Source organism: Durio zibethinus, chromosome 8, assembly GCF_047325235.1.
Source record: "Durio zibethinus cultivar Kanyao isolate XHJ-2024 chromosome 8, ASM4732523v1, whole genome shotgun sequence".
Classification (NCBI taxonomy): domain Eukaryota; kingdom Viridiplantae; phylum Streptophyta; class Magnoliopsida; order Malvales; family Malvaceae; genus Durio; species Durio zibethinus.
In genome coordinates this window covers 24,481,027-24,504,615 of record NC_143169.1, presented here as the reverse complement: position 1 = coordinate 24,504,615, position 23,589 = coordinate 24,481,027, and the positions used below count along the sequence as shown (strand labels likewise).

The following is a 23,589-nucleotide window of genomic DNA, read 5'->3' as shown; positions in this document are numbered from 1 at the left end:
TCTATTTCTCTCTTATTTTTTTAGGGTTCTTTTTCTCTGCTTTTTTGAGGGAATTTTTTCTTCACTAGCTTTGGATGAAATCTATGGCATGAATAATTGCAAGTTACTCTGTACTTTGCCTTTTGGATCCATCATTTAGGGCCCCCATACTCCTGTCCTTATTTTCACGAAGATCAATAATTTTGGTTTTGACATTGCAGGGTTGGAGGCCTTATGGGTCAACACGTGTTGGTGCATGATTGGTCCTGCCAAATCAGCCAGAGCAATACCCAGGAGTTGCTCCAGTACACATGGTTCAATCCGCTTGTGAAACTTGTCATTTCAAGTCCAAAAATGCCACTGATATTAGATAAGGATAGATATGACGTAAATAATATAAAAAAATATGAAAATAATATTATTTAAAATTATACTAATTATTATATATAAATTTATTAAAATAAAAAATAATATTTTATATTTTATACTAATATAAAATATAATACATAATTTTTATATAAAATAATATAAATATATATTTTAATATTTATATAACATAAATATATAAATTCTCTATATGAAAAGATTATTGCATTGGGGCCATTGAGAGAGACTGAGAGAGGCCCTTGTTTGGAATGGGGTACAGCGAAATCATATTGTGAGTGAGAGTTGTGAACTTTCAATTCCCCCAAGCAAGATCATGTGGGTTGTGGCTTTCATTGGAAAGTGACGTTTAGATTTTTAGAGTTCTTTCTTTTACATCATCCAACCACACCCTTTGTGGTTTTATTTATTTATTTATTAGCGTGCTTTGACTCATTAGCTTTGGTATATTGTCTGCTACTAAAAGATGTAGCCCACCCCCACATGCACTATGCCACAAATTTCATCCCGATTCCTACCTTCTCTTACCTGATTTCTTGATTCAACTTTCAAAATCCTCATGTGAGATAGTGATTGTTTTGAGTTCCCCTTTCAAATAAAGCAGTTAAATGATTCTTTTGCAAGCAACCATGAAACTTTCAAAAGCTAGATCATGACACCCAAGAAAAAAAATTTTCAAGCCAATCCCTCAAAGAAGGATATTAAAGTTTGATTTGATGTGCATAGTTTCGTTTTCACTTGGGGGCCATAATCAATTTAGTATCTGACCACACTGAGATTTTCCCACAACAAAATATTGTAGTTAAAAAAAAAAAAAACCTGTTTAAATGGTTTAATTTGCTGTTAATCTTTGAGTAATGTCCCATCCAAGCTGTGGCCTACCAGTTACATGGTTCATGTGGAGATGTTAGTGGGTAACATGTGATGGTATGGAGAAATAGGAGGGTCCATTGAATTTTGATGTTGTATTTCACTAATTTGATTGCTGAATTAGCTCACCAAATTCATTATTCTCATAATTTTTTATGTTTGCATCTTTTTTTTCATAAGATTGTTTTTCTTTTTCTTGTTCTCATACCTTAATTATAATTAAACAAATTGTTAACTAGATATTAAAGTATGAATCTTCTATCAATAATAATATGATTTGTTGATAAAATATTAAAATTTTAATTTTAATTATTCAAAATTAAATTCTAATGATCTCAATTACTAAAAATAATAGTGGTCCTAGACTACACATCAATCAAATTGGCAAAAGGCCTTTCTTTTAGACATGTGCTGTTTTGGACCAAATTCTTTTATCATCACAAAATTAAGTCAATTCATATTGAAGATTGATTTGATAACAATCCTCTTTGTCTTTTTTTTTTTTTTTTGCTTTCTTGTTTTTTTCTATTTTTTTCAAAAAAAAAATTATCATTTGAATTAATTACTAATAGAAATAATTTTTTCATTGAATGGTTTTAAAAGAGAAAAATTAATTTTACTAAAAGTATGCTCTATATCATTAATTCTCTTATACTTGTGAAGGTATGTCAATTATTAAATCAATTAAAATTTTAATTTTAATGATTAAATTCAATTTTTGACTGTTGAAAATAAAAAATAATATTAAATCATTTGCTAAATAAGAATATGGCAGACAAAGTTTAGTTATTTATCATGTCTTTCAAAAACATAAGATGAAGGGATATACTAAGAATTCATCTATCTTTGCCTTTTCTTTTCTTTTTTTTTTTTTTAAAGTCACTAAAATAAAAAGCAGCTCACCAAACCAATACTCTTTCACTAATAGTAGTAACATAGTTTAAAAGTTAACGGTTCTATTATAATTTAAGCACTATTAATTTCAACTTTTATTTTTTATAAATCTAAATGAGTCACTTTGAACACAAAACAAAATAAAATTATTTTTAAAAGTAAATTTTATGTGCACCTTGTGGGAATTTTTATTCTCTCTTATAATCTTATGGTTGATTATTGTTATCAAAAGATGTAACAATATCAAATTTAATCTAAATTTTTATAAAATTTCAAACATACCCTCAAATAAAACCTCACAAATCTTTAATTTATACCTATTTGAATAAATGATAAAATTGATTGTAGTGAAACTAAAAATAATAATAATAATTAATATAATTGTGATTGAAAAAAAATCATAATTTAAAAAAAATTATAAATTATTAAAGTTGATATTATAAATCTAATTGATGGTACGATAAATTCAACTATAAGGTGTGATGGAATTCAAACCCCCCGCTCATTCTCCTTTTCCTCCATCTCCCTCAGCTTCATCGACCTTGCATTCAACTGGACGACCCTAACGATTATTAATCGGCAATGAAGGTGGCTGTTAGCAACATCGACGCTCAAATTCCTGTATCTTTATTGCCCTAATGCCCTTCCCTAGCTGAGATGTCGATCTAGCTCTTCCTAGTTAATCCGGTTTGTCAGAAGGTTATGTGATTCGTGTCTCTTCGAAGGTTGCTTTTCTTTCACGCTTAGGATGGTCATCGGTGCCGTTAGGGCTTCTGTATTTGGCCTGCACTATCGTCCTAGCTAGCAAGCAAAGCTAGAGATGTCGCATGGATGGAAGAAAACTATGCTTCCTCTCCTCTGGTCTCCGGCCGTAATTGCTTCAACTTTTGCCCCAACTCCGCATGACCATACATCTTAACAAACTATGTCTTCACCGCGGCCTCTCGATCCTTGGTCCTCTCCTTCATCTCCCTCCCAAAAACTGACATTGGCAGCTCGCTTGATGACCCACCAATCACTAGAGGGACCGCATTCTTATGGTTTAATGATGCTTCAGTAACGTAGAGAAAGAAAGTAGACAAGAAAACCAAGGGGAGTCTGAGGGTATTTTTGAAAATTCATAAAATTTAGATTAAATTTATTGTTTTTTTTTTTTTTTTTTATAATGGTAATCATTTACATGGTTACAAGTAAAAAAAAAAACATAAAATGTAAGTGGAAAAATCCAATATTATAAGAGATGTATGTGAAATTTATTATTATTTTTTTTATTTTCATATTTTAATTCATAATTATGGTATTTTCTTACCTACCTCTAAATTTTGTCTCGAGGAATGGCATAAAGATAAGTATTAAATAATGGGGTCAAGTGAAACCAAACCTTATCAATTAGGTTGCTAGGAAAGCGCCAATTCTGGCCGACCCGACTTCAACACCATTTCTAAACTTGCGGGATGTTGTACTAGAAAAAAATCTTGGAGAATAAAAAGCCGTAGATAATAAAATATAAATTTTAAATTTAAATATTATTTTTAAAAATAATTATATAAATTGGTGGATTTAAGTTTATTGACTCCATGATAAAAAAAAATGTTATAAACTGTTGTTTAATTTGTTATTGTTGTCGTTTCTAAGTATAAATATTACAGTAGTAATAGTAGAAGCTTTTTTTTAATTAATGTCCAAAAAAAAAAAAGGTAAAAGACATAATTATAAACTACTATAAAGTTAAAATTAAGGATGGTAAATATATATAATTTCGTAACGATTTCGATTTGACTCAATCTTATAAGATTTTTTTTTTAATAAAGTTTTTGGATTTGATCAAATCAAATTTTTTTTCAAGTTAAATTCATTCGATTTAACCTTATTTGATGAATTAATAATTTGAATTTGCTCAATCAAATGTGTAAGAATCAAAACTTAAAAAAACTTGAATTTAATAATAAAAATTGTAATTAAAACCATTTGATTTTATTTTAAAAATTAATAATTTAAACTGAAGTAATATGAAAATTTAAATGATAAAATTTTAAAATTTTTTATCCAAAATAATTCAATCCAATTTGCTAAATTACCTATCAAAATTAGCCCAACCAGCATTTCCAATTTACTGGATCAAGCCCAATTTTTGTAAAGCCTTTTAGTTTTGACCGAGGTTTGCTCTATTGGATCTAGCCCATTCTCTGGTTTCTTCTCCACTTGAGCCCATACAAAATGCAATCCCTATTCCCTTGCCTGGTGAAAGTGAAACTGGTGAAGCTGCTTTGTTGAAGGTGAAATTGAGCTGCAATTTCTGCAACCAGCCTCATCCAAATCCTCGAAAAACTAAATCATCATCCACCAAATAAATCAAATCTTGGGAAAAGAAAGGGAAAAATCCCTATCCTCCAAGTACTTAAATCAAAGATGCCCGTTTTTAAAACCCCGTTCAACGGCTACTCCGTTAGGTTTTCCCCCTTTTACGAGTCCCGTTTAGCCGTAGCGACTGCCCAAAACTTCGGCATATTAGGCAACGGCCGTGTCCATGTGATCGACCTCTCCCCAACGTCGCCAATCATCAACGAGCTAATCGCCTTCGACACCGCTGATGGAGTCTACGACGTCGCGTGGTCCGAATCGCACGACTCCGTCCTCGTTGCCGCCATCGCTGACGGCTCTATCAAGGTATACGATACCGCCCTCCCTCCTCACTCCAACCCTCTCCGCTCCCACAAAGAACACGCCCGTGAAGTCCACGGTCTCGATTACAACCCCACGCGGCGCGACTCGTTCCTCTCCGCTTCCTGGGACGATTCCGTCAAGCTGTGGACCCTCGACCGCCCCGCTTCCCTTCGCACTTTCAAGGAACACGCGTATTGCGTGTATTCCGTTGTGTGGAACCCCAAACACGCCGACGTTTTCGCCTCGGCTTCCGGTGACTGTACGGTAAGAATATGGGACGTTAGGGAACCCGGCTCAACGATGATAATCCCAGGTCACGAAAACGAAATCTTGTCATGTGATTGGAATAAATACGATGATTGCTTGATTGCTAGTGCAAGTGTAGATAAGAGTATCAAAATCTGGGATGTCAGGAACTATAGAATGCCTGTTTCGGTTCTTAACGGTCATGGTTATGCTGTTAGGAAAATTAAGTTTTCGCCGCATAGAAGGAATTTGATTGTGTCTTGTTCGTATGATATGACGGTTTGTTTGTGGGATTTTATGGTGGAAGATGCACTTGTTGGAAGGTATGATCATCATACAGAGTTCGCTGTTGGGGTGGATCTGAGTGTGCTTGTTGATGGACTTATGGCCAGTACTGGCTGGGATGAGCTTGTTTACGTTTGGCAGCAGGGGATGGACCCCAAAGCAGCTTAAAAAGAGAAGTCTTTAAAACTTTTCTCTTTTGTTTTTGTTTGGTTTTTGTATAATCCATTTTCATAATTTGAGCAAATACTGGAATGGTTCACTTTTGAATCGGTAGAAACTGATGAATGAATGAATGATTTATTTGGAAAGGGATTGGTAATGGTGGCATGACGCTGTAGTTGTGGTTAATTATAATTTGGTATAGCTATGATATGCCTTTGCACAATTGCATTGTGTTCTTGATGAATAAGTACCTTATTGAGTTATTGAATTGGACATTGATCCCCTGTATATCAATTAAAATAAAGCAAAGGAGTTTCTGTTTAGAACTGTATGCTTGACATGGAGTAGGGAGCGGAGAAATTCGAAGGCGGCTTTTAAATAGACCATCCAAATTTCTCATTGCACCCCATTAATTTTTTTTTTCAAAAATACCCACATAACAAATACTAAATTTATCCTTTAATAAATTATAATTTTACTATCTTCTTCTTTTTCTTTTCTTTCTTCTTCTTCCTCGTTCATCCTTTTTTCTCATACACTAAACCCTAAATTTTTAAAACTAAAATCAAAATTTTGAAACCCTTGTTAAAACTAGAAATGAGAAACAATAATGAGAGAGATTAGCTCAACAAGGTAATGAAATCTCAAATTTGGTTGTTTTATATTTTTGGAAATTCATTTATTAAAATAAAGCATAATTTTTTGGAAATCTATTTTCGTGAACTCTAACCTATTTTTGCATGCATTTAAATCAAATAAAATAAAATAAATCTCGAAATCTTATTTTTAATAAAAGGAAAACTAAAAAAAACATATAATTTTGGGGTTAATTTGGGTTTGAGATTAAAGATAAAAGAAGAAAGAAGGAAGAAAAAATGTTGAGGGTACGAAGAAAAAATCAATTGTTGAAGGATGGGGTGTATTAAGTAGAAATCTGAAATTTAAGTTTGAATTTGGAGTATATTTAGTATTGAGATGTACAGAGTAAAAATGGGAGTGTAAATAGAATTCTAATTCAAAGCCAATATGTTGGTTAAGTACACCAAAAGCACGAGACAAGGGACAGGTTCTCTGAGCCGTGTAGTTGGGAAAACACTATATGTAGATACTGTAAATTTTGCTGAAATTACAAGCTCGGATTCCAGTTCCTCAGATGCCAAATTCCAAACAGACTCCATGGGAAAGCATTCTGATACCTTAGTAGTGAACAGAATGCTGGAAGAACCTGCTATTGTAGAATTTTCTCTTCAAGATATAAAAGGCTTTAATCTTTTGGATGGAAAGGGCATATCAGAATATGAAATCACAGAGTCAGTCAATTCCAGTGTTTCTTGCTTTTCTGACAAACCTGATCTCAGAGGTCAAGCAGAAATGATAGATTCCTTCAGACGGAATGGAGGACCGAATCATGAGTCCAAGTCCTTAGAGCTTATAAAAGTTAGAGCTGATGGAAATCAAATTCTTAGTACTGATGATGATTTGAGAGCAGCTGATCAAGAAGACTCCGAGGCTTCCTCCTCCTTTACCAAAATCACCATCTGAGTCTTGACTATGGCATGCACTGCCTTCAGCTATGTCAAGAAATTCATTTTCGCAGTCCTACAATAGCACTCGTTTTAATCCTAAAAAACAGGAACCTAACATACCTGCTACTGATACCAAGTGGGAAACAATTGTCAAAACTTCTTACTTGCATCATGATCACGTCCGCTATTCTGAGGTAATCTTATCACATCCACTATTGTCTTCTCTGATGGGAGTTTCATTTGTAAACACTAACACTTACGTCCTTAACAGGAATTAGTAACTCACTTTTCCCACTAATCCAAAACTTAAAATTAAGGATGGCATTATTGAATTCATTGCACTCATTTCCTTTGTTTAAACAGTTTTGGTTCGACATGGTCAGAGCTGGTTAAGATTTTGCTGCAGCCTACCATTTTTTTCCGTCTTTCTTCCAGGTGCTTCTCCTTCCATTTTCCTTGTATCTTTATGCTGTCAAGTGGATTTGTTAGCTCTTGTTGTTCAAGCTTGTAGTTGTAAGTTGCTCATTTCTTTTTACCTACGTCAGCCATCAATGCAGGAAAGGCAATTGTTACATCAAATTCAGATTCAAATCTTGTAATGACCACAAATACATTTCTCGATCTGCCATTTTAGCCGCTTAACTTTGCTGCAACAGGAGTTTATTAGTAAATTAATTCATGTGCTCCTGATTTTCCTGTCCAAAGTTTCGACTTCCAACACCAATATATAATCCATTCCTTCATGCATCTTTGTCTCAAGGTAGTTCTGAAATCTGAATAGATGGTGAAACAAATCCATCCAGGGAAAAACATAGTTGCCAGTTGCCACTAATTCAGAGGAATTTGCTGTTCTGACCTGAAATTTTAATTATGGCTTCAGGGTAAAGCATTGAAACCTGAAAGCGGAGGCGATCCCATTACTGTAAGAATCTGTTAATCATGTTAGAAAGAGGGAAGCACGCAAATTGTGGGACCAGTCAAAAGTTCAAAAATAAATAAAAAATGGAAAAAGCGCGTCCGAGTACAACGGAAGTGGGGGCCCTCACCACCATTCTTCATTTATGTGGGGCCACAGTTGACAGTTAGTCCTGTCCTTAATCCTTCCCGCCAATTCTTAATCAACACTAATTAGTAATTAATTATTTAATTAATTATACTTTTATGTGGACCTCTCCCAAAACCCCAAAATTAAACACCTCAAAAAAGAGCAAAATTTTATTATGGCCCTTCCAAAAAAAAAACACACAGAAAAAAGAAAAAAATATTGGGGAAAAAAGAGTAAAACAGAACACAGCTTGTGGGGGTGGCTGGTGGGGGCTCAATGCTCCATCTAGGGATAAAGAAAAAAGAAAGAGAAAGAAAACAGGAGGAAAATCTCTGGATAGTTTTGTAAGAAACATAAAAAAACAAAAAAACAAAAAACAAAAAAAACAAAACTTGAAGCCCCCATTGATGAGAAAGAGACCAAAGATGGTCGAAGAGAAGGACCTACTGCTCTGAGATCATCCTCTAAAAAAGGGCAGTAATAGAAAAAAATTTCTGGGTTTTTTTTTTTTTTTTTTAGTTTTGTTGTTTCAAATTCCAAATATTTTACATATTTTTTTCTTTGCTGCCTTTTTGAGTCTCTGTCAGGAACCTCCTCTCTAACATTACCACCCCCACCGATCAAGAACCTACTTTTTTGTACTTTCATTTATTCAGACAAAATCCCATTTTTACCATTGCAACAGCAGCATCAAAGAAGAACAAAAGTTTTGATTTTGTGCACCCTTTATGGTAAATTCAGCTCGCCCTTTATTGTTTGGAGACCCTTTTGCTTTTCTTGGATTGCTTGCTCTCGAGGTCATTCTCATGTTTCTTTTTTTTTTCAGCTTCTCTTGAGATTGTAAGGAGAAGTTAAGCTTCAGCTGTTGATAATTCAAATGCATTTGTCAAGCAAAAGTGTGTTGTAAGATCAAATAAAAAACAGAAAAATGAGAGACCCTGATACGATCATCACCAAAGGCGGTGAATTTACGTTTTTTTGTTATACATTTCTGTAAATAATAAAAAAGGAAACGTAGAGATTCTTTTTTCTCTTTTGGTATTGGTGGTGTTGTTTCGTTTTGTAGAGTGAGTTTGGAAGAGGGGGTACTTTGTATAAGGAAAACCTGGCGATTCTGTACAGCGACCTGGCTGTTGGCAGATATCTTTGCTACCTCCGCCACTGTAGCATTTGGCTTATCAAGCAATGGGGGGTAGATGTAATCCAATTGGATTCCATTTGTTAAGCTTCTTGTTCCTGATTCCAAGTTTCATAATTCAAGAATCTTTGGCCATTAACTCTGATGGTAATTCTTTCTTCTGGTATTTCTGTTTATTTTTTTTACAATGCTGTTCAATTTAGTTGTTTGTTTTCCTTTTTCAACTTTCTTTTTTCTTCTTCGATTTTAATTGGATTTGGAGATGCAGGTTTGGCTTTGTTAGAATTTCGAGCGAATATTGATTCTGATCCGTATGGTGCGTTCGCAAATTGGAATTCCAATGACAGCACACCATGCATGTGGCTGGGGGTTCTTTGTGTCGACGGTAAAGTGCAAATGCTGTAAGTCCCTCTTTTATATATCATACACACACACACACACACACACACACACACACATACACACACATACACACACATACACACACACACACACACACACACACACATATATATGTGTGTGTGTGTGTGTGTGTGTGTGTACCCATTAAAGGAATACATTTGTTTAGAGAAGAATCCTTGCTATGTTCCTCATTTGATCGGTAATTAGAGTTTAGTATGTGAATGCTCTAACAAAATGGGTATTGAGCTAATTAAAAAAATTTTAGTTTAGAAGTTCTTTATGGTGTAAACTGTGAATGGATGAATCTTCAGATTATGTTTTTTTTGTTTGTTCGCTTTTAGGGATCTGAGTGCCCTTTCTTTGGAAGGTACATTGGCGCCTGAGCTGGGGAAATTAAGTGACTTAAGATCACTGTAAGGGTTCACAATCTTGCTGCTAAATGAGTGAATTTTCATTTTTTTCCCTCTGAAATACTCTACCTACTTCAAGTCTAGTTTCTTCTTGCTTGCCCAACAGTCCTGATAAAAGTTAGCACCATCTGATATTGCGATTATCAATTACTACTCGGTCCCAATATATGATTTGGAAACAAAGTATTACCGTATCTTTTACATTTCAATTCTTGTATGCTGGTTGTCTTTGTTGTCATTTTTGCATAAACCCTGGTTTTATGCATTGCAATAGATTAACTGTGTGAATTCAAGGAATTCTGTAAATGAGAGGCACTGTATGTAGGTATTAGCATGAAGCCTTATATTTGGTAATATTTTTAGTGCTACTTAACCTAATTGAACTTTCTGGATCTTCTTCTTGATGCTTATATTAACAGTGTGCTATATAAAAACCATTTCTCTGGCGCCATTCCAAAGGAGTTTGGAGAGCTTACAAAGCTGGAGCAATTGGATTTGAGAGAAAATAACTTGAATGGAACAATTCCAGCAGAAATAGGCAACATGCTGTCTCTAAAACGCTTGTAAGTTCACTTTTGTAAATTTATGCTGTGCATAATGCCTTGTTCTCTGTGTTACCTTTAACTAATCTACCTTCCACCTTAGGTTACTTTGTGACAACAAATTTGAGGGCAGCATTCCTTCTGATCTTGGGAGGCTAAACTTGCTCTCTGAACTGCAGTTTGATGAAAATCTTACTTCGATGTTGCCTACTGAAATTGGCTGTGTAAATAGAAAGTTTGGACTTTGGTAATAGCCATATTCATTGCTGTAGAATTTTTATTGTTCTGCCTTGATTGATCCCTTCCCCTTATTCTGTAACCTATACTTATCCACCCACAACACAAGGATAGATGCTATAAAACCATCAGAGCTCTTGTCCCATTGTCTTTTTGTTGACCTACCAATATGCCATGAACTTGATAATTTGCCTGGGCTAGAAATAAGTTAGAGGAAGATATATGTTTCTCATAGCAGACTGACTTTTGTGGTTCATTGGCCTAAAATTTCTTTAAACGCTTAGTTTTATAAGGTCTAATTGCTACATGATTATATGAAAATAAGGGTGGACATCAGCTTCCTTTAAAACCATTTAATATGCCTCTCTAATCACAGAGAAGAAAGAAAATGCCTCTGATAATCAAAAGAGTGCTTCAAATGACTTGCTTGACTTTTTGCCTTTTGGGTGATACACAATCTATTCAAGTAAGTAGATACTCTACATCTTCGGCTTGTATTGGCAACTGAATTGTTAGTTCTAGTGCTTATGTCGATTCTGGGGTTCATGGAATCATTCATTGCTGTGCCTCATTCTGCTGTTGGAACTCTAGATGGACAAAAACATAGACAGATAACACTTGTTTGATATTTCTGTGAGGCATTTTGAGTTAGTAAGTTTTGCTAGGATAAGCTTTAGTATAAGGTCATAGCATACCATGCAGAATGATGGCCTCAACATATTCTCAGACTTCTATGCCGCTAGCATAGATTTATTACAAAGTCCTATTTTCTTCAAAAATACATTGAACTTGATTCTACAAAAAGTTATTCACACTTTTGCATTGATATGTGGCATGATGGAGATTAATACACTTAAGTTTATAGCGTGGCTTCTTTTTAACTGACTAATTAAACTTATTAAGATTTCTAGTCCTCTAGTTTCCTAATTACTTATGGCCTAAGTTGACAGCATATGGCAGAGCAGTTTGAAACAACTGAACAGAGAAGGATCATTGTTCTTCCCAATTAAAGGAGCTCTTATAACTTACCTCAATGCCCTGCCATTACCACAGTATGAACTTATCATATATCTTTGAGTTAATTTTACTTTTGGTACTTGAACTTTGGAAAAATGTATAAATTGGTATCTAAAGAAATAAAATGTACAATTTGCACCTTGAACTTTCAAATAATGTATCATTTTAATGCAAATTCTAAAATTGTTAACTTAATTCGCCTATATAGTATCTAATCAGTATAATTTTGTTATATGCATGTTATTTGTTAAACAAAAATGTTAAATATTTTGTAAAAAACCTTCCTGTGGATGTCACGTGATAAAAAATGATTGACTAATCCTAGACATATTTTACGGTTCAGGTAAAATATTTTTAATTTGTATTGAAAAAAAAGCAGTTGATGGTATGTGTAGTGAATATATAACTTGATAATATTTGTTAAACGCCACATATATAAGCTAATAAGGTTAGCTGGATTAGAGTTTGGGTTATTATGGTACATAATTTGAAAGTTCAAGTTGCAGATTGTACATTTTTTTTCTTTAGGTACCAGTTTGTATATTTTCTCAAAGTTTCAGTACCAAAAGTGTAATTAACTTATATCCTTTTTACTGTCTTATTTTGTATTGTTTGTTATGTTATTTTAGTTTTTAAAATCATCTTGTTCTCTTTGTTCATATGATTTACCTTCTTACAAGGTTCAAGTTGCAAAAAGACTCTCTGGCTGAGCGTCAAGACAGTTGCTGCAGGGATGTGCCTGGTTAGTATAACAATTACAAAATCTCCATTCATCAGACAACAAAGTATGGCTTCTGGAAACAATGACATTGTTTTTCTTAATTAGGTTCATCTAAGCAACAAATGGCCCATAACATAAGGAATCTTGTCCCTTTTGCACGTCGTAGGCTGCTTGAGCAGGCAAAGAACCTCCCAGCTGCACCTGTTGCTGCTACGTCTTCCACTGAACAGATCATTTCTCTCCCAACTACCAGAAGTAGTGGGACTTTCCCCGCTGTGCCGAAGCCGAAGGGAACAAAGAAACAGTCTCATGCACCAGCACCACTGGTTGATCCTCCTGCTCCTCCTCCAGGGACTAATTCAGAGCCTGCTGACCTCTCATCCCAAACCTCTAATGCAGAGCCAATTGTTCAACAAACTTCAGCTTCTGGGGATTTATGGAAATATCTCATTTTCATTCCCTGTGTGGTCATCTTGTTTGCAGTTGTGGCCATGGCTATCATTTTTCGGAAACGAGCAGCAAAAACCATAGGTCCCTGGAAAACTGGACTAAGTGGACAGCTGCAGAAAGCTTTTGTTACAGGTAATTTAAAATATTTTGTTTGATTGTGTCAACAACCAAATTATTTGTCTAGTTGAATTGTTGATTGGTGAGCCTGATTAATTTTTCTAGATGAACAAATTACATCTTCACTATGGCACTACGTTGTATATGCTGGTATTTTTAACATAATCCATGTTTTGTTAATAATAGGCATTAGAATGCTTGAACAAAAGATTCTTAAAAATATTCTGTCAATTGAAAGAACTTAAATGTTCGTCTTTGCCACATGCGGTGATGGCCCCTGTTATTTTACTTTCTGAATTTGGAGAACAAAGACTTTGCTTCATACTCTGTGGAACGAATGGCAGGGTCTTTGGATTTTCATTACTTGTCCTGTGTCTAATATTCCTGCTAGATATCAGTTGATGTTGCAGATTTTAATTTACTTGGCATGAGGCGCCTTGATCTGAGATAATGTCCAGACCAGTTTGACTTTATTGGCATGATACCTCTGGTATTATTTTGTTTATAATGCAGAAAAACCTTAATTTTCTGTTTATTCCAAATGCAGGGGTGCCTAACCTAAACCGATCAGAACTGGAAACAGCCTGTGAGGATTTTAGCAATATAATTGACACAATTGGAGGTTGTACAGTGTATAAAGGGACACTTTCCAGCGGGGTTGAGATTGCTGTTGCATCAATTGGCGTTTCATCTTTAAGAGAGTGGTCAAAGAACTCAGAGATGGCCTATCGGAGAAAGGTATGTTATTTTTACAGTTACAAAAAATAAACATGATATTTTTTGCCATAACAAAATTCAATTTTATACCTTTAGGTGATAGGATAGGATAGAATGATAATTATCCTATGCCATGTTTGGTTTGTAAAGAAAGGGATAGGATTGCAAGGAAGATTAATCATCATCTTGGCATAGGATGATTCATCTTCTCAAAGTGTTAATCCATGAAATTGAACTTAGATGTCCTATTATACACTTAAAAATTATATCAATAATTTAAATTGTATAAACTTTGAGGAAAAATAATTTTGACCAATACATAAAATTTCATATTCTAATTTTTGCACACATCAAACACAAGATAAGATTACATTTTTTAATCTAATATTATTTATAATATCATCTTATCATATCCTGTTATAATCTTATGCACCAAACATTCCTTTAAATCTCCTGATCATTTTCTATCCAAACTTTTTAACCAATTGTTATATTGGAACTCGCCATAGATTGATACATTGTCACGAGTTAACCATAAGAACTTTGTCAACCTTATTGGCTACTGTAAGGAGGATGAACCTTTCAACAGGATGATGGTGTTTGAATATGCTCCAAATGGAACCCTTTTTGAGCGTCTGCATGGTAATATTGTCAGTTACATGTGTATTTTGTGGTGAATATTTTACTCAATGTTGATTCTTTGAGAGCTTAAATATTAGTATTTTGTTCTCAGTTAAAGAAATGGAGCATCTTGATTGGAATGCAAGGATGAGGATCATCATGGGTGTAGCTTATTGTCTTCAGTACATGCACCATGATCTGAATCCTCCCATAGCTCTTTCAAACTTAAGTTCAACTGCTATCCTTCTAACAGATGATTATGCTGCGAAGGTACATCAATATCTGTTTAAATTGGCTTCATTAATTTCTTATCATTATGCAACACTCATTCTCTTTCCTTGTTAACTCTCACAGCTTTCGGAAATCGGTAGTTTACGGCCTGCACCTGTGTCTAAGACCTCAGGTGATGCTGAACCAGAGCATTCTGAATTGCCACCTTTTGTTGATTCAGAAGTGAATATCTATAGTTTTGGAATACTGTTACTTGAAGTCATTTCCGGGAAGCTTCCTTACTCAGAAGAGCAAGGCCCTCTTGAGAAATGGGTATGTTTAGGATGACACCTGACCTGATAATTTTGTAATGCACTTTCATCCCATCCTTTTCTAGAATTGGCCTCAAAGGCAAAAGCTACACTTGCCTTGCTTGATCATAGTTTTTGCATTTTTGGTAAACTAATATTAAATAATGAACTTGGCAGGCCGTTCAATATTTGAATGATAAACGAAGCATCAGCTACATGATTGATCCCACCCTCAAGTCTTTCAAAATTGATGAGCTTGATGGAATCTGTGAGGTTATACAACAGTGCATCCAAACAGATCCAAGGCAAAGACCAACAATGAAGGATATCACTTCAAAATTGAGGGAAGTGATTAATATCCCCCCTGAGCAAGCCACCCCAAGACTTTCCCCCTTGTGGTGGGCCGAACTTGAGATTTTATCAATGGAGGCCACCTAATGACCCTCTTGTCTGTGTTGTAAGTCAAGTCTCTCTCTTACTTTGTATCAAAATGGAAGAATAGCTTTTTCGTCCTTGCTTCCAAAATAAACATTGATTCCTTATACTTGGTTTCCAAATCACATCTTTTTTGGTCACTTTGTTTTCATATATACATATCCTATCATCCATTTAATATTTTCCCCCCATTCATCCTCAGCAGTTCATTGGAATAAAAGTGTGTTATACTCTTTAATGGGGATTGTGCACCCAATTGTAATAGATGTATGTATTTTGTGATTATAAAGTTTGTGATGTTAAAAAAAACTGATGTAAAAAAACTAACATATCAATTTGTTGACATTTTTTTTTCCTCTTAAATGTAATTAGGTGGTTGAGAAATTTTAAACCTTCTGCCACAGTTTTGATATTAGTCACTTAAAATTTTGGGTTTTTTTTTTTTTAAGTTTATTTTTTACTTGGTACCCGAATTTAGAAATGTTATTTGCAGGTAATAATTGCTAACAAATAATAATCATCAAGAACAAGATTGTGCATTGCTCTGCCTAAATCACTCTGTTTGCCCCCAGTGAAATCTGATTCTGCCAGGGCCATGGTCGTTTACTCATTTCTTTGAGACATCTCAAATTTCCTCTGAACAAGAAAGATGACAGATTAACAGAATAAATCTTGACATGCAATCACAAAACCTCATTAAAAAGAGAACATTTTGTAGTTCTAATCTCGGATCCTTATGGGTATCCCTTCAATGGCCCATTGCCTCTGCTGAATCTGAAGCATATAAGTCCCAGCCATAAAGTACACAGATTGCGATGGGTTCAAAACATCCAAAACTCCTTTCAGAGTCTTGAGCCTCACACAGTCAGCAGCTTTAATGACCCTCTCCAGCCCTGCCAGCATACCCTTGAGCGCCACCTCAACCAACCCGTCCACCTGACCCACCACCTCCCCATTCCTTATTCCGCTTACCATACGAACTAGCTCAACCATCTTGCGGTCCGCCATTGCCACCTGCTGCCTCTCCATTTTCCTCCCCAAATTTCTCTTCCTTTTAACTTTATCTTCATTCTCAAATGCCCTATCTTCCTTAGCTGCTCCTCCGTCAACTCAGAAATCCGGGCCAGGCACCCGAGTCCTCCTCATTGACAACTAGTTGAAATATCATAGATGGCTTCCAACCGGTGAGCCATGAATAAGCATTCTCTTGTTTGCTTAACCAAACAGGACACAAGCACATTTCCATAAGCAGCAGTCCTCCATTTGACATTGTAGAATTCTTTGAAATGAGTTGTCAGTTTCGACACCAAAACTTGTTGCTCAGCTTCACTTAAACTTTCCTTGGACACCCTATGAAGCTGTTGCAAGTAGTCATCAAGTTGACAAACCCACTTGTCGAAGAACTCGAACCTTTCTCCAACTGGGGTCTTCATTTCTTTTACCCTTTTGGGAATAAAAATAAATGAAAATGATGTGGCTTTGACTACTTTATTTAGGGAAATAAATTTAAAATAACTCTCATTAAAAAAATAAAGATTTTGAGCGATACTACCTTGGGGAAAAAAACTCCTAATAGAAGTGTGGGTTACAGCCTTATAGAAGGATTTAGGATTCAGGACTTTGAAGAAAACTGTGGCAGCATGCAACAGATATATAAGTGAATTAAGGGGGATTTGAGGGGAAAGAACAGATGGAAAAAGAAGTATGAGACACGGTTAGAGTGAGAAGAGGGAGTACATGGCTTTCAAACAGCAGTGAGCTAGTAGTGGATTTTGAGAGGAGGGGGGAAGGGGCTGAGCTGATACATGACGCTTTGCAAAATAGGGAAGACATGAATCGACTATCTGTCCATTGTAGTTACTGATCTCCAACTCTTATAATTCTTTAACTCTTAACAGGATTCAACCTTTGACTTCCTTGAGCAGTCATGTATGCGTCGTACCAGCTGGCGTTGAGGTTCTTGTTAGGATGAACGTGTCACCACAGGAAACAATCTTGGTTCAACGTGGAACTCATTCACACTGTTCCCTCAAAATACTTCTTTCGGTCCCACCCTTATCTTCCATGAACCGTGCTTTGGATCCCTCAGGATTTACATGTTAACTGTGTTTTTACGCTTACGCATATAACCAGCAGCCTAGCCCACACAAATACAAAAAAGTTTCATCAGTTAGAACAAATTGAAAATGGCCAAATTTCAGCAACACAACTCGTAATGATAAAAGATTTGCACATGAAGATGATCAAGGAAGAAGAGAGACTGTCGAATCACATGGTCAGCTTGGAGGAGAACATAGCAGACCATCCAATGGCCGTGATTGCAAAAAGGTTGAGCAGGTAGGTGAATCAAGTGGAGAAGTAGATCGTGCACTGGATGAGCACGAGAGTTCTATGACGAATATGCTGCAGGGGGGCTGATAAGCCGAGGCTAAGCAGGCTAAAGGAATTACTTGGCACATTAACTCCACTGCAGGGCGTGGATTTTCTTGCGACAGGTAAGAAGCTTCACCTTTGCCTGCATTAGTGGGGAAAAACAAGAGATAATAGGCATGGTAGGAAATAAGAATTCTCTATATATGGATAGCATAAGCATGTGACACAGCCAGTTCCCTGGATAAATTCTCAGGTTTGTTTACTTGAATGTTTAATGTAAAAGCAAAATTATATATTCCTTAATGAATGTTTTTAGTTTCAATTTTCATTGAAATCTAGGTTATCAAGTTTTACGGCTGAAATTTGAAACAAAAAACAAAGAGACCATATATAATGTGTCTGTGTGCTTGTGACCAATTTTGTTTTATTTTATTTAAGGTGTGTTCCAATTCCAAAGCAATAAAACCCACACTTCCTCCGCGATGAATTTAGGAGATTAATTAATAAAGAGCCTGGACCAAAAAATCACTGCTTTTTTGGTTAGGGTAAAAGAGAAGGGAAAAAGAATAAGGGAGGTGGTCAATGGCTTATCATTGCTGATTTATCCACTTGCAAGCCACCCCAGAAATAAGACAGAAGCATTGGTTGTGGCTCTTTATAAACCCATAATAGAATCAAACAAAATATGAATGCAGTGCAAAACTCTGAAACCAAAATTCATTAAAAACAAATTAAAGCAACCATGTACCTCAGCAACTAATTGTTCACCAGAACAGGAGTGAAAAGAGAAAATCCAAACATATGATCTATTAATTGGTAGAGGATCGATTTGAGTCATTGCTTATTACCATTATAACCTCATGGATTCATCTCTAATTGGTTTTAAGTTTATAGAGCTTAACTTATTACATGTCAAAGACTACCTAATATTTGTAATACCAATATCAAATATTGCAGGTTATGACAATTATTCATTATCTTGATGCAAGAAGAAAATATCTTGTCGTGCCGTGGTGAGCTAAAAAGTTTAATGCTTTGAAGATGTTCCCTCCACCAATTGTTCAAATCCTCTCCAGTAGGAGTAGGACAACCCCATCGTATGGACCTAACCGAACATCTCAGTCTATCCCAAGGTCCAAGCAAAGAGACAGTTATGTAATTTGCATAGCAGAATGAATTCTTCCATCACATGTCATGGGATGTTTGGTCTATTTATCAAGAACCCAAATTGGGGATTTGAGATTTCACAGCTAACAATTGCAAGAGAGGAGAACAAAAACATCAAGATAAGTGATTCGATCTAATGAAAATGAAAGAAAATTTTTGTGTAATTTATGGCCAAACCAGGCAAAAGAATTTTCAAATGTAGCTTCATAGTGTCCACTAACTCCTCATTACAAAACATCCTAAGGACTAATAAACGTAGAATTGTTATCAGGTGATTCAACAGAGGCCTAGACAGTTTAATAATATCAATTAAACTTATAGCTTGTAAAGAGTTATGTTTATCGACCCCAATCACGTTTAGAGAAGCAAGAGATCTCAATTATGAACTAACTCTAGAGTATGGCTGCATATTTGGGCTAGAGCATGTAAAGTACTGGATGGGTCAGTCAACTAACGACATTGTACAGATTTCAACTGCCTGGTAGAACAAAGTATAGAAGGCTTGAAAAGATGAGTGATTCTAATGAACCCAAAGAAGAGTGTAGCGCTGATACGTGGCCCAATGATATTTTATTGCTTTTTAATCACCCACTAGCCAGCATCTCTGATATGGAACTTGTGTTTGTGGCAAATATTATTGGTCATGTGTGGGTCAGTTGGTCAAACTGTACCCACTTGGAAAAACTCCATTCGAAGAGGCTTATGGAACTCTTAAAATGGGACCCATTTGATTGATGGAAGTCCACGTGGAGTGGTACAAAGCATGGACCAATTTCAAATCAAATGCAGGACAATTCAGTGATGTTGAAAGTTCTGAACCAAACGAATAGAAGATTTATGAAGTGGCCAGAATATCCTATTTTAGAGAGCGAGAGTCAGAGCACTGAACTCTTTTCTTTCTTGCTTTAGGGGACCATATTGAACTACAAGTTCAGATTCATCATTAGCTACCCTCTTTGGAGTTTGAACAATTACTAATTGACTTACCGTAGAGATGTGTCCCCATTGACTTACCAAATACAAAATTACACCCTGCAACCAAGCTGTATTACCGACTGGGATCTGATCCAGCTTGTTTTACCAAAGCAATTGTCAAGAAAATCTACCATTTACATACCAAAATTAGGTGCCATTTGTGCGTATTTCCATGAATTTTATAGATATACAATATCCGAATTTTGTTTTTTACTTGCAGGGATCTCCGCCACTTCTTTCCCATCTTCATCTCATCAGCATAATGCTGTACGAAAGCAAACTTTCCCCACCAAATAATTATAGCCGTTGGATCCCTGATCCAAAATATCAGCAATCTAAAATTGTACAATACTAAATGTAGGAGGAAATTATGTCCAGTCCTTCATGATAGACGCATCCAATTGGTGCTATTTTTGAACAGAACTGCTTTTTTCTGTTTTTTTATTTTTGGAATTCATGTGTCGTAAAACCTTTGCAGTTTTGCTACAAAAATAAACCAAATTTTGAGCCATTTTCCAAGGGGATAATTTCTAGACGTGCCTACTGCCTATTGGCAAGGTGAATTTTGAATCAGCCACCCTATCCCCTTCTCTCCTCCTTTGTAGAAAAAATTTGACCCATTTGTCTTGGTTTCTTAACCAAGGAAACTATAGCAAAAATTCAAAACTATGGATGGTTTTATCCCTTAATTCATTGTTACTTGCAGAACCTTTAGCATTAATTATTGTAGCAGGAGGAGAGATTATGGAGAAGAAAGGGACAGTATTGATGCACAGGTTTGAGCTTGGGCGGTTACTCGGGCAAGGGACATTCGCCAAGGTTTACTATGCCAGAAACCTGACAACAGGCCAAAGCTGCGGCATTAAAGTTATCGATAAAGAGAAGATAATGAAGGGAGGTTTGATAGATCAAATCAAGCGTGAAATCTCAGTTATGCGCCTTGTTAAGCATCCCAATATTGTTCGGCTCTACGAGGTCATGGCTAGCAAGTCCAAGATATATTTTGTAATGGAATATGTTCGAGGTGGTGAGCTTTTCAACAAGGTTGCCAAAGGGAAGCTCAAGGAAGATGCCGCCCGGAACTATTTCCAGCAATTGATTGCAGCTGTTGATTATTGCCATAGCAGGGGGGTTTATCATCGGGATTTGAAGCCTGAGAATCTCCTCCTGGATGAAAATGGGAATCTGAAGGTTTCGGATTTTGGATTGAGTGCCTTGACAGAATCAAGGAGACAAGACGGCCTTCTTCACACGACTTGTGGAACTCCAGCCTATGTTGCACCAGAAGTTATCAACAAGAAAGGCTATGATGGAGCCAAAGCAGATATTTGGTCATGTGGGGTCATTCTTTACGTTTTGTTGGCAGGTTTTCTTCCTTTTCATGATGAGAATCTAATGGAAATGTATAAAAAGATATGCAGAGGAGAATTCAAATGCCCACAATGGTTTCCTCCGGAAGTTCGGAAGCTTCTTTCAAGGATTCTTGACCCCAACCCAGGCCAAAGAATCACGGTGGCTAAGCTCATGGAAAACAGTTGGTTCAGGAAAGGATATAAACATATCGATACCCCACCACCATCCCCTCACGCTCGTAGCTTAGACTTGTTAATTAGCGATGTTCATGCTGCTTTTGACTCGTCAGGTTGTGAAAACAGTTATCAGAAGGGAGCAAGAGTACCGAGATGCCCTGTCAAGCCTAGCTATTTCAATGCTTTTGATATTATATCTCTTTCACAAGGTTTTGATTTATCAGGTTTGTTTGAGAAAGATTTGAATCAAAGAGATTATTCACGATTTACGACTAGAAAACCAGCCACAGATATCGTTTCTAAATTTGAACAAATAGCTCAGACCGAAAGTTTTAGCATGAAGAGCAAGGACGGAAAGGTAAAATTGCAGGGCAGCAAGGAAGGGAGAAAGGGACAGCTCGCTATAGATGCTGAGATTTTTGAAGTCACGCCTTCTTTTTATGTGGTCGAGATGAAGAAAACCGCCGGGGATACTTTGGAATATAAAAATTTCTGTAACCAAGAATTGAAGCCTTCGCTGAATGATATAGTGTGGACTTGGCAAGGAAATGAGCAGCAAGCCAGCAACAATTATAGCCAGAAACTGCTTTGAATCTTCTTTTTTCCCTGGATAGAAGGGGATTTCTACAGTCTTTTTCGTTCAAATATATATGTAATTGCTGCCAAAGAGATAGCTTCTTGCCCACCTTGAATTTCAATTTTTTTTTCCTATCTCCAAGTTTAAAGAGGGTTTTAGTTTATGTGCAAATTAACTTTGCTTATAAAATTCTAATAAAGAAAAACAAGCCCAGGATGAGATTCTCAAGTCTTGCCATAGCATTTAACCACTTTTTAATTAGACAATAGCACTAGCAGAGTCCAGATAAGTTGCAAATTCAGGACCAAGTTTGGCAAATGGTAACCTATTCAAACCAAGAATCCCATGCTTCAAGCTCATGAATTCCTACTTTCGAAGAAAGAAACCTCTTCAATTTTGGCAAGTGAATTGAAATGTCATTAAGAATTAAAAAATTTCTCCAAGCCATGATAAAATCTCAAAAATAAAAAGACCAGTGCCCAAGAATGAATCCCGGCTTTTTCTCCAGTAGGCCCGATCTGAACACAACTGGAAATTGTGCTTGCATCAGTTTGTACATGGTAGTGCTTCTCACGTCACTAAATTTAATATTCGAATATCTGTAAGTCGGTTACTAGACCTTTTCTTCGTGCATGTTGGGTTTTATTGTGTCCTTTTGATTGCAAGACAGTCCCCTGCGAAGCCAAGGGTCAAACTTTGGCGACAATGCTCTGTAACACTAAGGACCTAGAGGTATGGAGAACACCATGAACTCACTCATGCCTTGCTGAATCCTGCCTGCTTCTATCAGAACTCCAATGGCTGCTATCAATCCTTTTGTCTTGTCTCAGGCAACGATGTAGCTCTATTTATGTATATACTTGATCAAGGATGCAAAGGGGCACAACCATGAACATATTGCAAGAAAAACAAATTTAACGCCATCTTGAAAAGACAATTAACCGGAAAATCTAGACTTAAAAGATTTTTGATTGAGATGGCTCAAGAAAAAAACAAAAACAGTAACACAAAATTGTGACTTTTTAAAAGACTGAGAAAAACAAACGAAATGTAATAAAAAAGAAGATTAATTAAATCAAACATTTCCATTGGAAAAATGTTAACAAAAGATGTGTCTAGAATTCAAACAAACGTATTCCAGAAAAGGTTAAAATTTTCAACGAATTTTCAATCTGTGATGCTGGCTTTCACTCATTTCTGATCTATTTGTCTCTCTTTCATTCGAGGTTGGCCATTAAAAACAACTGAAACTGTAGAAAGATAATGACATAGGAAAAGCCAGTTTCAAATCGCGTATTTGGCTGTGCTAATGAATGATGATAACTAAAGCATCCTATAGGGGGAGAAAAAAATGCGTTTGACCAGAAAATTGATCCATCTAAATCCTAAAATACAAAACATAGAACCAACAAAAGTACCTACTCACTTGACTAAAATTATTATCGTTGGGAGACTGAATAAAAAGTAGCACATGCAATCTACATTGCTCTTGAATCTGGGATTCTCTGGAAATTCTTGATTGACACATGAATCTCTATTATGGAAGCATTCAGCCATTTCCATATTTGTTAAGCACACTGTCATT

General features: G+C 35.8%; 2 protein-coding genes and 2 pseudogenes across 5 annotated transcripts; 3 read left to right on the top strand and 1 right to left on the bottom strand.

Annotated features, from left to right (window-relative positions):
* The first annotated feature begins 4,312 nt into the window (after window positions 1-4,312).
* Window positions 4,313-5,630, top strand: LOC111278618 (peroxisomal targeting signal type 2 receptor pseudogene; annotated as a pseudogene). Its single transcript, XR_016344129.1, has one exon. The product of XR_016344129.1 is annotated as a peroxisomal targeting signal type 2 receptor pseudogene (transcript).
* Window positions 5,631-6,150: 520 nt separating this feature from the next.
* LOC111278140 (protein MALE DISCOVERER 2-like) lies at window positions 6,151-15,773 on the top strand. 3 transcript variants are annotated; one of them, XM_022864656.2, is made up of 15 exons: window positions 6,151-7,204; window positions 7,374-8,786; window positions 8,882-9,340; window positions 9,462-9,594; window positions 9,937-10,008; window positions 10,425-10,568; window positions 10,651-10,794; window positions 11,735-11,836; window positions 12,482-12,543; window positions 12,628-13,104; window positions 13,637-13,827; window positions 14,316-14,448; window positions 14,540-14,697; window positions 14,782-14,970; window positions 15,126-15,773. In XM_022864656.2, exons 3-15 carry the CDS (start codon window positions 9,241-9,243, stop codon window positions 15,384-15,386), a joined length of 2,166 nt encoding a protein of 721 aa, XP_022720391.2. In that variant the 5' UTR covers window positions 6,151-7,204; window positions 7,374-8,786; window positions 8,882-9,240; the 3' UTR covers window positions 15,387-15,773. The 3 variants fall into 3 exon arrangements, with proteins under 3 accessions (XP_022720391.2, XP_089621021.1, XP_089621022.1); XM_089764895.1 differs by lacking the exons at window positions 6,151-7,204; window positions 7,374-8,786; window positions 10,651-10,794 and having other exon boundaries at window positions 8,835-9,340; XM_089764896.1 differs by lacking the exons at window positions 6,151-7,204; window positions 7,374-8,786; window positions 8,882-9,340; window positions 9,462-9,594 and adding an exon at window positions 9,755-9,833.
* A 162-nt stretch (window positions 15,774-15,935) lies between these two features.
* Window positions 15,936-18,610, bottom strand: LOC111278707 (protein DOG1-like 4 pseudogene; annotated as a pseudogene).
* A 1,620-nt stretch (window positions 18,611-20,230) lies between these two features.
* On the top strand, window positions 20,231-22,138 carry LOC111278137 (CBL-interacting serine/threonine-protein kinase 20-like). Its single transcript, XM_022864650.2, has one exon. The coding sequence runs from the start codon at window positions 20,571-20,573 to the stop codon at window positions 22,017-22,019; it is 1,449 nt and encodes a 482-aa protein (XP_022720385.1). The 5' UTR covers window positions 20,231-20,570; the 3' UTR covers window positions 22,020-22,138.
* Window positions 22,139-23,589: the final 1,451 nt, after the last annotated feature.